The sequence below is a fragment of the Carex rostrata genome, chromosome 24 (genome assembly GCF_964058835.1).
Source record: "Carex rostrata chromosome 24, lpCarRost1.2, whole genome shotgun sequence".
Taxonomy (NCBI): domain Eukaryota; kingdom Viridiplantae; phylum Streptophyta; class Magnoliopsida; order Poales; family Cyperaceae; genus Carex; species Carex rostrata.
The window spans coordinates 8,037,502-8,051,065 of NC_135941.1; the positions used below are offsets into that span (position 1 = coordinate 8,037,502).

The 13,564-nt window shown below is 40.2% G+C and overlaps 2 protein-coding genes across 2 annotated transcripts; both read right to left on the bottom strand.

Annotated features, from left to right (window-relative positions):
* Window positions 1–786: 786 nt before the first annotated feature.
* On the bottom strand, window positions 787–1,206 carry LOC144575464 (uncharacterized). The gene has a single exon (XM_078325614.1). The coding sequence runs from the start codon at window positions 1,204–1,206 to the stop codon at window positions 787–789; it is 420 nt and encodes a 139-aa protein (XP_078181740.1).
* Window positions 1,207–3,869: 2,663 nt separating this feature from the next.
* Window positions 3,870–13,011, bottom strand: CSI1 (binding protein). Its single transcript, XM_078325859.1, has 7 exons — window positions 12,588–13,011; window positions 12,048–12,115; window positions 8,487–11,532; window positions 5,559–8,103; window positions 4,858–5,312; window positions 4,441–4,557; window positions 3,870–4,209 (listed from the first exon to the last, which is right to left on the bottom strand). The coding sequence occupies exons 1-7, from the start codon at window positions 12,651–12,653 to the stop codon at window positions 4,069–4,071; spliced, it is 6,438 nt and encodes a 2,145-aa protein (XP_078181985.1). The 5' UTR covers window positions 12,654–13,011; the 3' UTR covers window positions 3,870–4,068.
* Window positions 13,012–13,564: the final 553 nt, after the last annotated feature.

Sequence of the window (13,564 nt, forward strand, 5' to 3'; positions counted from 1 at the left end):
TTATATCCAGTTTGAGTTTGATTTGAATAAGATTCGAACCGAACTGGTTTTGATTTGTTTCAGAACGAACAAATTTCAAATCGAATTAATTGAAAACTTTTTTCGAATCGAACTCAAATCGAATCACGAACTACGAACTTTTTGTTCAGCCCTATATGTGATGATTTTATTTTAATATTTAAATTTTAAGTTATTGTAATTTTAAAAATAAATGTATGATAAAAAAAACAAAGAGCAGAAAAAGTTAAGAGCATCTAAAACCTCGTCATTGATCAAAATTGGCCGAAATTATATTGCTTTATTAAATCATAAATAATTAACGGATGCATTTTATGAATACGAAACCAACAAGGACATCATGTATTAATATACTGTTGTAAAAAAAATAATTGCAAGGAGTGCAAGCCGACATACTCCGGCCTGCCACCCAGGACACAAGCTATATATCTTCTTCTTTTTATTTTGAATTCTCTTACGAGTTTTTTTTTATTTTTTATTTTGTTTCTAAAAAGAAGAACCGACTCGTCTTTGACCCTTTGGCTGTGGAGGAATGTTTCTCCTCTAAGTCATTTTAAATTTGAATGATTCTTAACAAAGTCATACTGTTTTTTCTCTGCTTTTGACCTTGTAAGACTGAATTATCAGCATCAACTCTAAATTAAATTTTATTTTTTCTCTGAGTCTTCACGTATACAACATTAAAACTGTTACTAGAAAAAACAAAAAATAAAAAATAAACATATATAATATATCGAAAGAAGAATTTTAAATCATCCAATTAATTAATTAGACAGAGGCTATAGTTGTCAGCTCCCGCTCGACGGCTAGTTTAAGGAAGCTCCCTTCTTCGAGCACCATCTGAATCGGCATAAATCCCAATCCGTTCGCTATGGCAAGCATCAACTCACGGATCTCCGATTTATACTCTTCTAGATCCACTAACCCGTTTCCATCATGGTCAAACTGAGCGAACATACCCTCATATAGCTGTCCGAGGTCGTCACTGCTTAGCACAGCATCGTCTATGCCGAAGTGTGTCTCGATCACCCTAAGTTTCTTTAACTCGCTCGCCAACTCTGTGTAGGAAAGGAGGCCGTCGTGATTTGAATCGATGGCCGTGAAACTCTCTTTGATAGATTTGGTAAAGAAGTCGGAATCATTGAGGAAATTGCAGATGGTGGAAGCATCTAAGATTTCAACACTCATCTTGTGTTGTGTTGGTAGTGTTGCAAAAAGAGCTTAATTATTATGTATTGGGTTAAGAACTTGAGATGGGTTATTGTGTGCTTTGTTTTGGTTTGGAGCGATTGAGAGCTACTTAATTGGGTTGTGTATATATACACCGATCGAGTCTCAGCCTCAACGGTTGGTTTAATTCAAGGAATCCAATTGGGATCTAATTTTGGTTACGGTCGTTGTTTTCTTTTGGGGCCATGGTTTTGCTTGGCCGTAAAATATGAAGACAAAGAAGAGGCACAGACCTCTTCTTTTCTTTGACTGTGGGTCCAAGTGACAACAGAAATTGACCTACCTGCAGCTGTCGGTGAGAATAAAAATAAAAATAAATATTAAATAAAAGAACCGTGTGTCTTGGTCATGGGCTCATGGTCCTCTAGCTAGTACCTTCACCTTCTATGGTCGTCGGTCAAAAGTCAAAAACGGGAAATAGATAGTGGAAAGTGGAAACCGACACTGATCTGATCAGGGTGGTGCCGCATATTGCATTACTTGTGACACTCAGCTCATCCAATATGGACTACTCAAGTCAAGTATATATCACGCTGCTGCTCATTCAATATTTACCTTTTCAGTTTCACATGGAAACTGTCGCTCTGCTTCTTGCTACTCAAGCTACTCACACACTTCTGAGATGCTGGTAAAGACCCTTCATGCCGAATTATTCAGCTATCGCATTAATAATTAAAACACACCGGTAACTGCCACTTCATAAGCTCTCCAGTAAATGACTACTGGAGTCTGGACTGGAGGAGAGATTCGATTAATTGTTTGACATAAGGTTACTTCATAAATTGAAATATATAAATTATTTCTACTTATCCAGAGAACAATTCAAATATTTTTGTCTTGTTCATACTCTTAAATCTTTTTAATAACAAAAATTGTATAACTTATATATTAAAATTAAATTGTAAAATGTGATATTTTTTATTTTTTATATACAAATAAAAAATTATTATTATTATTCTACTTTAATTTTGTATGAATTAATAATTTTAAAAAATAGCTTTTAGAATTTATTAACATCAGTACAAACTCTTGATACTATTAAAATAATGGAAATAACATATTTTTTATTTGTGCATATTAAAAAAAACATATATCATATGTGACTAGGACTACAAACGAATCAAATCAAATCGAACTTACCCTAATTTGAGTTGGAGTTTGAATAACTTTTGAATCAAACTAGTTTGATTTGTTTCAGAACAAACTAATTTTGAATCGAATTAATTGTGAACTACAAATTTTTCGAATCGAAGTCAATCGAATTATGAACTACAAATTATTTTGACAGCCCTAGTTATATCGGCAGTTTATGTATTAGTTCTTTTTCGCACGGAACAAAATTCACACGTTTCCTTTTACCTTTTACGAATTTACACTAATAAATTATTAGCCAGCTCAAGATTTTCTTACCTTTTACGCTGTTGGATTGATTAAAATCACAGTATGGACCTAGTCAAATAAAACTTATTTCATTATTAATTTGTTACGCTGCTGAAATATTTTTCTATTATAAGTTACCATTATATTAATAATTTTGAACTCTGATATAAGTTTGGTTCATGCATTATTAAAGATTGATGGTTGAATCTATTAGTTGTTTCTATTATAAGTTACCATTATATTAATAATTTTGAACTCTGATATAAGTTTGGTTCATGCATTATTAAATATTGATGGTTGAATCCATTAGTTGCATTATTTGAGATTCGAACCTAAATAGTTCATGAATCAATTTTGAACAAATTATATCCAGTTTGAGTTTGATTTGAATAAGATTTGAACCGAACTCTTTTGATTTGTTTCAGAACAAACTAATTTCAAATCGAATTAATTGCAAAAAAATTTCGAATCGAACTCAAATCGAATCACGAACTACGAACTTTTTGTTCAGCCCTATTTGTGACGATTTTATTTTAATATTTAAATTTTAAGTTATTGTAATTTTAAAAATAAAAGTATGCTAAAAAACAAAGAACAGAAAAAGTTAAGAGCATCTAAAACCTCGTCATTGATCAAAATTGGCCGAAATTATTTTGCTTTATTTAATCATACATAATTAACGGATGCATTTTATGAATACGAAACCAACAAGGACATCATGTATTCATATACTGTTGTAAAAAAAATTGCAAGGAGTGGAAGCCGACATACTCCTGCCACCCAGGACACAAGCTATATATCTTTTTCTTTTTATTTTGAATTCTCTTACGAGTTTTTTTTAACTCCTTTGAATTTTTTATTTTTTTTTTTTGTTTCTAAAAAGAAGAACCGTCTTTGACCCTTTGGCTGTAGAGGGATGTTTCTCCACATTTCTACTCGGACTGTCCTCTGTTTTTTACACTAGTTCTCTCTATTCTCAGTTCAGTTTGGTTCACTCTCTCAATCTCTTCGAATAGACTTTGAATAAAGTTGCTAACAATATTAACACTAGATTCTAAAGAGCTGGATTGACTGCAAAATGAGACCCTAAAACTCAAAACTGATATGAACTTCTGCTACCGTTATATCAGTTCTTATATTGTAAATGTATGAACAAATTTCTTTTACCATTATATATTTATATCAGTTCTTATGATATTGTAAATGTATGAACAAATTTCTAAAATGGAAGAAAAGAAGGGAAAAAAAATAAAGAATGATTCATTACAAACAGCCAATAGCCGACAAGAGCCTGTTTATCTCACACAATTTACACAAATGGACAAGAACATCTAGCCGGGTAAGATTAAAGCAAAACTACAACAGGACAGCAATTCCAAACCCTTTTTATATAAATTACAATATTACATGCCTCGATTGGTACTCAATGTTTGTAAATGTTTACTTGTTTGACCACTGGAACTCAATTTCCAGATTTCGGTTGGGCCCACTTTTGCTCTCAGGTAGCAGTGTATACTCCCCAGCAACTGAACCGAGCATTACAACACGATCAATCTGAATTGTGACTTTACCAAAGGAGCTCTGCAATCGTATTTCCATTTGATAGAAACAAGTCAGATTAAATATTCAGGGGAATAAAACCAGCTAAATAGATTCAGAATTTTATTAAGATTGCCATTTTAGGCAAAGCATATAGTGGCCAGTAAGTAACTAATCATACAGGTCCATAGCCCTAAAAATGCCACTTTCTCTCAAAAATTATGGCACATAAACAGAACTAATGAAATGATGTTGCAATACATATTTATATACCTTTCCCATTTTGCTCTTGTTCTTGCATGATATATGAAGCTTCTGTCCTTTAGGAGGGCTGTCAAAGGCCCATGCAAAGGCTTCATCCCATTCAGGTGCTGGTCCAGTGGATACAATCTGGCAAAGAAAAAATTTATATTAATAACAGAAGTACATAAAAGTAAAAATTTCAACAAGGATCCATCCAACAACTCCTTTATTTAAAAGGGAAAGAAAAACGACACTTTGACACAAGACTCTACATTAATTCAAGAAAGAAAGACAAGGCCCTGGACAATGAAGAAATGGAAGAAATTTCCCTTCTAATGAGAAGCACAAACTGTACTGACGCACCTCACAATTGTGAGGAACCCAACAACAAAAGGTGCAATAACAGGGAACACAAAATAATTTCAATTTTTGAAATCTTCCTCTTACCTTGGTTTGTCTAGGTGGGTAGTTCCCAAGAGTGATCTTACAAAACGCGCTAGGGTTTCCAACTGACTGCCTGAGATTGTTCCCTCGTTTTATAGTAATAGTAAGAGTTCCAGGCAAACACTGCAAGAGCAGCTCGGCCTTCTCCTGGAAGCGAGGTGGGCCTGACTGTATCAAGTACTGGAGAAGAGGGATTGCCTCGGATGCGGCAACCGACTGGGCCTTGAATACTTCAGTTGGGCATGCTGACCAAGCTTGCCTAAGAAGGTAAAGGGAATCGAGTGCTGCCTCTTGGGTTGCCTCTGAACCTGTTTTCAGGGAGGTGACCAAGTGGGGAATGCATAGGGTTGCTGGCTCGGTAACCCTCAACCTAGGGAAGTTGCTGAGCAATGCATTCAGTGCCTTCAAATACTCTTCATTTGCACTCCCTGCGGCCCATATATCTTTTTCTATGGCAGCTGTACAACAAAAGTTCATATCACTGGATATCAAAATGGATAGTTCTAGAGAAGTATTTGTTATTGACATCCATATTTCATCTCCTTTCTGTAGAGTTAACTGCAAATTTTTGTGCTAAAATTTAATCGAACTCTAATTATGTACAAAAATATATACAATCCAGAACTAGAAAAATAAGACGGTTGTCTATGCCTAATGTACTTGAGTGTTCTTTTATTAAACAATATAAGAGGGAAAAGACTTACCAGTTATAGCCCTGACAGTCTCACTGGAAGCGTACTCCTGGATGGTATGGTTATTGAATAAGAGTTTAACAAACATGGCAGCTTGTACAGATGTATCAGGATTGCTCGAGTTGATGAGGTCCAACACGACCTGAACTCCACCTGACTCAGCAACTGCTCTTTTATTTGACCGGCTGTACATCACAAGGTTCTGAAGTGCACAGATTGCCACCACCTTCATTTCCTCAGTCGGGTTATCTTCTAGAAGGTTCACCAGTGCCCGGCATGCTGCTACCGCATCGGTTGACCGAGCCAGACTCTCATTCTGGAACAGATCTCCAAGTGCAAGTGCACAGAGTAACCTTCCCTGCTGAGACTGTGTTTGCGGGTCCAGGAGGTACATTGATATAGGAGCAATTGCCGACTTTGCAGCCTTTGCTTCCCTGATTTTAACATTGTTTAGCAAAACTTCAAGAAGCCTTGCGGATGTCTCTTCACACTGGTGATTGCGCAACAGGTCCAACAGAGCCTCTACGGCACCGCTCTCAGCCATGGCCTCAGCACTGGTTGAATCATCACTTTCTAACACAACAAGGGCATTTAATGCACCTACAATGGTGTTTTCCATACCAGACCGAAGAAGCTGCACCAGCACAGCAACCGGCACCTCGAGGAAAAACTCAGTGCTGTATTGCAAAATTGTAGCAAGAACCGAGGCAGCTGATTCCCACACGACATGTGGCAATGGAGGTTCAGTTTGCAAGATGACTTTCGAGAGCTCATACACACCACCTTCTTTTGCAATGGTATTTGCCCATGCTAGTGAAAGATTGGCAAGAGCCTTAATCGCCCTTTGCTGAATGGTTGGGAGGTTTGAACCAAGAAGTTGGATCAAAGGCGGGATTGCTTGCTCGGTTAAGAAGTCCCTGGCTAGTTGTTCCTCTTGAAGGAGATGGGACAAAAGCTCAGCTGCCAGCTGCTGCACAGCTGGGGTCTGAGAATTCAACATGGCAATAACTGGCTCTATTGTTTGGTGGGGGCTTAGGTCATAATCCGCACGGCATTGTGGGTGCTCCAAGATATTTACAAGAACTTGCAAAGCACTGTACTGTCCATCAGGACTGATGTCATACTTGCAGAGGAGAGAGAATAGAGGCTTCACCACTTTGGCAGCAGATGGACCCTTGGCTATGGATGCATTGTTGGTCAAAATTCGAAGCAATTCAGCCAGAGCGACACACAGGAAATCAGGGGCATCATGGAGAATCTCAAGAATGCTTTCAATAACTCCTGCCTTAACCATCTCCAATTTGCACGCAGGGCGGTCCTTGCCGAGTTTCACAAGCGCTCTGGCAACTGACTCATGAAGCACGTAGTTCTTGCCAAACAGAAGCCCGACGAGAGGGATTACCGCACCATGCGCTGCAACCAGCTCAGCTAGCTGGTCATCATCCAATAGCCTGTCTAAAGCACGTACAACTGAAATCTGTGCAGGGCTTGATTCAGTCACCAACATTGATACAAGTGGCTCAACACAACGAGCTGCAGCCATGGTGGACCTGATGCGGGTGTTTGAAAAAAGCACACAACATAACTCAGCAGCATCACCCTTGAGCTCAACCGAACAGTTTGAGGTGAGGATGCGGCAAAGCACATCTACAGCATTCATCTCAACATCGGCCACAGACAAAGCACGTGATGGGTTGTCGCACAATAGCTTGACAAGGGCAGAGATGGCTGCATGCTGTTCCCTCTCCATACCGGTGTTCAATATCTCCACCAAAGGTTGAATAGCCTGTCGGGCTGACTCGCTGTTTCTGACATGATCAGCACCGAACAAGTTTTCCAATGCTTTTGCAGCACTGTAGCGGGAGTTCCTTCCACCAAGGCGTAATACCGCTACAAGCTGATTCACAGCACCGATTGAAGATTCATGACGCCTTATCTCAGCATTGCTAAAGAGGATACCGAGTAAATCAGTTGTGGCTTCTTCAGTGGCATCCTGTGGGCTCAGGGAAAGATACTTGGTGAGTGCCTCAAGAGCACCTGCTTCAGCCATTAAGCTCATATTCAATGGGCTATCCAGTGCTAACTGGGTTAGCAGACTCACAGACAAGACAGGAGCGCCGGGTCGATCAGGAATCGGTTTGAGTAGATCAACGAGAGCAGGTATGGCTTTCTTAGAGGTAGCACCAACCCGTATTTCATCTACCCTGAACATTCTCTCTAGTGCAATCTGGTCAGGATTGGTAGGCAGTTTGAACTCTTCTGAGAGCTCCAAAAGGTCTGCTATGTCAGAATCAGCACACCCGAGGAGAGAGATAAGACCGATAACGACACCAGAATTGGCAATTGTTAGTATAGTCCCACGGCTGCCATTGGAGGCCAAACTCGACAGTGCTTGTGCAGCAAAATAACGGTTGGGTTGCTCGTCAGATCTCAGAAGATTGGACAGAACAGGAATTGAGTTGAGTGCTGCATCTGACCGTATCACATCCCTATCTTGAAACAGTACAGCCAGGAGTAGTGCACAGACCCAGGTGCTATTCTCCTCCTTTGATTCACTCTGTTGGAGAATTAAGAAAACTATTTTAGTTGACTGAGAGCAATCTTGTTATAATACAATAATTAGAAGATTGAAACCAATTATTTTACCCCGGCCTAAGGATTGCATTTTCTAATGGAATATAGTGCGTATGACCTGAACTGTACACAAGCAGTTAATAAGGATCTTTTGACAAAGTTGACCTCTAAGTTGCAACAGAATACTAAGTTATGCACAAAAACATCCAAAGAATACCTAGAAATAACATTAAAAAGTAATACAATAATATGAAATTAAACTGGTACGTAGACCTAAGAAACTACCAACCCCCGTCAGATCAAAGTGGACATGTACCAAAATTTGAGGCAGTCAAGTCAGCTTCAGTCACTAAAGACAGAGTTTACCTGGCTGTAAACATATGAATTCTGAGAGATCATTTCGTTGAGAATTCCTACAGCTCCAGCCTCCAAGATCTCAGCTGCACTCTTGCTATCATGACAAGCCAGCACAGCAAGAAGCCACATCGCAACCATATTTCCAAAGATAACTGATGTGCAGCCGTCAGCCTCACCATTCCGGTACTGCTCATTTGATCTCCGGCAAATTGTAATGTCCATTATGCCCTCACCCACCCTGTTTTCGCTTGAAAGGTTTGTCAAATGAAGCATACTTACTAGAGCATGGATCAAGTGAGTGCACAGGTTTGACTCGGTCAAAACATCTATCAGCTTATGAGCATGTTCCTTTGCTGAGCAAATAAGAAGTGCGGTTCCACCGACTTTAACTATCAGCTGGTTTGAGCCGATAATTCGTCTGGCAATTGACTGCATGCATCCTGGGGTTTCAGACACCAAACCTCCTACTATGCCATGCTGGTCACGGCAAAGCCTTGACACAACCTCTATAGCTTTGTCTTGCAATGTCGGGGCTGCATCAGCAATGCAGGAAACAAGAGGAAGGATTGTGTGGGGTTGCTCGGCCAGTATGGTCCATGGAAGCCTTGTCTGCTCACTTGATGCTTTTGACTTGGAAATGATTGCTAGAGCATCCAGAACCTCAGATGTGGCAGAAGCATCACCATTAGCAGATTCAAGCAGTGAGGCAAGAGCTAAAACTGACCCGGCCCGGTTGAGGGTGTCTGACACCGCCAGGTCAATCGTCCGATTATGTAAGAGACGTGCAATCGCAGCAGCTGCATGGCTTTTACCATCAAGGGTTCCCTCCCTCAAAACCCGAGTTACCGGGAAAATAACTTCACTGTAGTCCACTTGCACCGAGACCTCATAATCAAGGAGGAGGTTTGCCAGAGCCCGAACCGCCTCCTCTGCGACACCCAAAACTGAAGAACCCGCTAGCAAGACAAGCCGCGGTAAAAGTTCTCTCCCAACTGCAGCTACCTCCTTGTTTTGCTTAATTGAAAGAAAAATGGAGGCCAGGCAACTACAAGCCGCCATCATAGTCTTGTCAGACTCCACCCCGAGCAACTTCACAACCGACCATAGGGTTTTGACTGCAATGTTGGTTTCACGCAAGTCCTTCCGGCAGTGGAAAAGACCCGCCAGTGCAGATGCAGATTTTGCCTGGGTTTCCTCCTTGTGGGAACTCAAAATCTTTATCATAGTCTCAACCGCATCATTTGCTGCACTACCTTCATGCAAGATATCAGCAAGAGGTGCCACAGAGAGCAGACTCTGTAATGCGTCCAGCACATACACTTTCGACTCAGGCTGCTCACTGGTTAACAATGCTGATAACTGGCTTATTGTACCAGTATCAGACTTGTGTATCAGATGGTTCAGGGTTTTGGAAGCAATCTCCTTCCCATTGTCACTTCCATTTTTCAACAACCAGAGTAACGCGGGCACTGCATCAGCACTTTCAACACAAGCACGTATATCTTCACTGTGGTTGCAGAGGTTGCCAAGTATAGTTGCAGCATCTTCCCTTGCTTTCGGGGATCCCGTCTCCAGTATCTGAACTAATGGTGGTATCCCTCCTGCAGCAGTGATAGCCCACTTGCTCTCATCATTCTCATTTGATAAGAGGCTAAGCAAGGCAACCGCACACTCCTGTTGCTGCTCAGAAGAGAGACCGAGAAGGGATATCAATAGCTGGACCCCATCACGGCCTTGTAATGCCTGCCACAAACCGGCTTCTTTGTGGCACAGAATAAGAAGAGACTTTAACAGCTCCTCTTGGACCTCATTGGCAGCCATTGTTATTAATCCGACAAGTTGTCGTTTTGCCTCAGAATTGCTGAGCGCCTTTGCAAGAAAAGGGTTGCCATACAAACTTGCCAGAGCCTCGATTAAGCGCTCTTGTACGAGAATTGGTGATTTTGCCTTGAACTGCTTGATGAGAGTTTTCTCAATACCCAGAGGATCTGACAAACAGATCGACTCAGCTTTAGAATCATATATCATCAATGCCGAGGCAAGGGCACCTAGTGTATCGGCTACCTGAGCAGGCGAGGAACAAGACTCAAGACTCTCTCCCAGACTGGAGATGACATATGACAAACCACCTGATATATTAGCCAGTGCACCCATGGCATTCTCTTGCAACGCCTGGGCTGACTCCCCTTGCATGAATTCCTTCGATGGGGCGATGGTCGCATTTATGAGAGCCGGTATTCCATTACAATTTGCAATCTCGCGCCTTGCTTCCTTACACTGTGCAGAAAGGGATTTTAGAGCGCCAGCGGCCTCAGCCCGAATTGATGCCTCATTGCCAGGCCCTAGTAATTTCAAAAGTAGCTTAGTGGTCTCGGCGGATAGAACTTGTGAACAGAATGATGCATCTTCCATCATGGCGCACCCAAGAAGGTAACAAACATTAGCTACTGTACTGGTCTGACCTGACTTGAGTAGCTTAATTAAAACCTCAACCCCACCAGCTTGTAAGGTGGCGGACCAGAACCCTTCTGTATTTTTGGAAAGGTTTTTTAGGGAGCCAGTTAGGAGACCATCCACCAAGCCTCCAGATTTTTTCAGCTGGCCCCACAGCGCAGGGACCACACCTTCTGTCGAGAAAATCTTTGACCCAACATGGTCTCTCACGCCACCTTGAGAAACTGCATAGATGGTTTTCGCAGCAGCAATTTGAGACTCTGACGAGCTTGATTTAAGGAGACCAAGCAAAGGAGGGATGCAACCCCCGAGTAATACTTTCACTCTCAGTTCTTCCTCCTTACAGAGAGAACCCAGCACAGTGGCAGCCTGCATCTTGACTCCAATTGGTCCCGATCTAAGAAGGGAAACAAGGATCGGCACAGCTTGGGAGTGGGACCCAACGGCCCCAAATGCAGTTTCTCGGGTTTCAATGAGATCCAGTAACTGCTTCAGGGAGGATTCTTTATCTTGGGGAGATGAAGAATTGCGTCGGAGTTGTTCTATACATTGAGCAACGCTTGCGAGAGTCCCGTCTGTATCCTCTAGGTTGTTTCGCTCTCTGCATAAGTGATTTCCAGTAAGATGGGTATGATTGAGTAACCAAGTTAGAAATTAATAAATATAAGGCATGCCCAATATGAACAAAGCTTAGAAAAGATATTAAAACGTGATTGAAAAGAAAACAGAGAAAAAACTTGAATCAAGACTCTTTTAGTAATGATATTATGGGATAAGATTTCAATGCTTGCAATACTTTTCTATAATAGACAAATTTGCAAATCCAGATATTGGTCAACTGGTCAGGATTGGTATAGACTAGAGAGACGTACTGAATAGCTAAAAAGTCTATACGAACTACAAAACCAATTTACTCATACATTTATTACTTGTTATAGGCCATATTAACAGCTAGAAGCAAAGCAGAGGAAGATAATTGTGTCACCCGACTAAGTCACTCTTAGTGATGATACTGACTTCTAGTGCAGGGACAAACAATAACATACAATGGTCGAATTCAAAACTAAAGCCAGTTAATATATGCCATTAATATATGCCAGTTACTCAAAAACTTACTTTGAGCCCATCCTCATAATGGAAACTGGTGTTGGAGGTTCTGAATCTTGAACTTTATCAATGTTTCCCTGTAACAAGTAAATTCCTTCAGCAAAAGAAGCAACTAAAGCCAACTATTGTACTATGAAATGATAATAACATAAACAGTATAGATTTCGCCAGATACTGATTCCAATGACACCCAGCAAAAGAAAAATTATAACAAATAACAAGAATACTTATAATTAAACAATTATGATAAAACCAAATTTATAAATATGGCCAAAATTTATCTAGCTTGTAACAAGAGGCCACAATTGAAGATCTATAAGAATAGAAGTGTATTTCTCAATGCAACTGTCAATTTAATTGTGTCAACTCAAGGAACTGTAATTAGAAAAAAAAAATGACAGCTCACTAGAGCCTTCATAAAAACTTGCAACAGAAGATCCTAATTTAGACTGACTGAAACCACAGGTTCCTCGCAAGGATCAAATAATGAATCACACGGAAAGAAAAATAGTAAGCTCAGAAATAGATAGGTCTTATAGGAAAACAAACCAGATCTGGCACGCCATGGCCGTTCCCATTGGTCCCATTTACCCTCCATGCCAATGCTGCCGCCATTTTTCACTGAATACACTAGCCTTTGCAAAAATGCCTCTTCACTGAGTATGAATACACTCGTCACAAATTCCGATCAGATCGTTAGCGTCTCCAACAAGCTTCTTCCTAATTCCAACACAACATTCAGGCTACATGTACACATTCCAATCGGAAAGGAGGAGAGGAAGAAAGCTTGTTGGGGAGAAAAAGAAGGAATCAATCTGTTGAATTGAGTTGTAATTTGATAATATAGAGAGAGAGAGAGAGAGAGAGAGAGAGAGAGAGAGGGATTTGGGATCTGACTGAAGTGGGAGAGAAAAGAAAGTGAGAAGAAGAAGGCAGTGAAAGAGAGTAGATCTGAGAACTGGGACTTTCTTCTTTTTTATTTTTATTATTGTTGGTATATTAGCGGCGTATTATTATTATTACTATTATTATATAACCGCCGACACTCATCGATGCAACGAGCCCAAATGATAATAAGAGCACACTGATTATTACAGGGTTTTAATCTCAAAAGGGTATGCTATTTGCTTATTTACCCTTTATACAAAAAAATGTATGAGTAATTGAGTGTGCTTATAACTCCTATAAAATGTATAATATATTTTATATTAAATATTATTAGTATGGAATATCATAGGAAAAGCCAAGACAAGTAGCATGTGGGGGAATCAAGCAGAGCACTTGGGTCGACAGTCATACTCTGAGCTAAAGATAGCTGGCTACTCGCATGCAAAAATACTAAGAATTTCTCACTTTGTTAGTATTAAACAAATTTTACAAAGTTTAATAAAAATATATATATATATGTTACAGCAGAGCAGAGCAGTGTGTTGCTGCGCTGCGCTGCGCTGCGGTTGTTGAAGTGTCGCAGTCTACGTGGGCTGGAATTAAGCACACTATTTTCTCTCCCACCGGACAAAAAAATG

Coding starts and splice junctions, on each gene's coding strand:
- LOC144575464 (XM_078325614.1), bottom strand. CDS start 1,206: ATGAGTGTTGAAATCTTAGATGCTTCCACCATCTGCAATTTCCTCAAT.
- CSI1 (XM_078325859.1), bottom strand. CDS start 12,653: ATGGCGGCAGCATTGGCATGGAGGGTAAATGGGACCAATGGGAACGGC. Junction 11,533..12,047: donor ATTATGAGGATGGGCTCAAA/GTAAGTTTTTGA, acceptor TCACTTATGCAG/AGAGCGAAACAACCTAGAGG. Junction 4,558..4,857: donor ACCCACCTAGACAAACCAAG/GTAAGAGGAAGA, acceptor TTTCTTTGCCAG/ATTGTATCCACTGGACCAGC.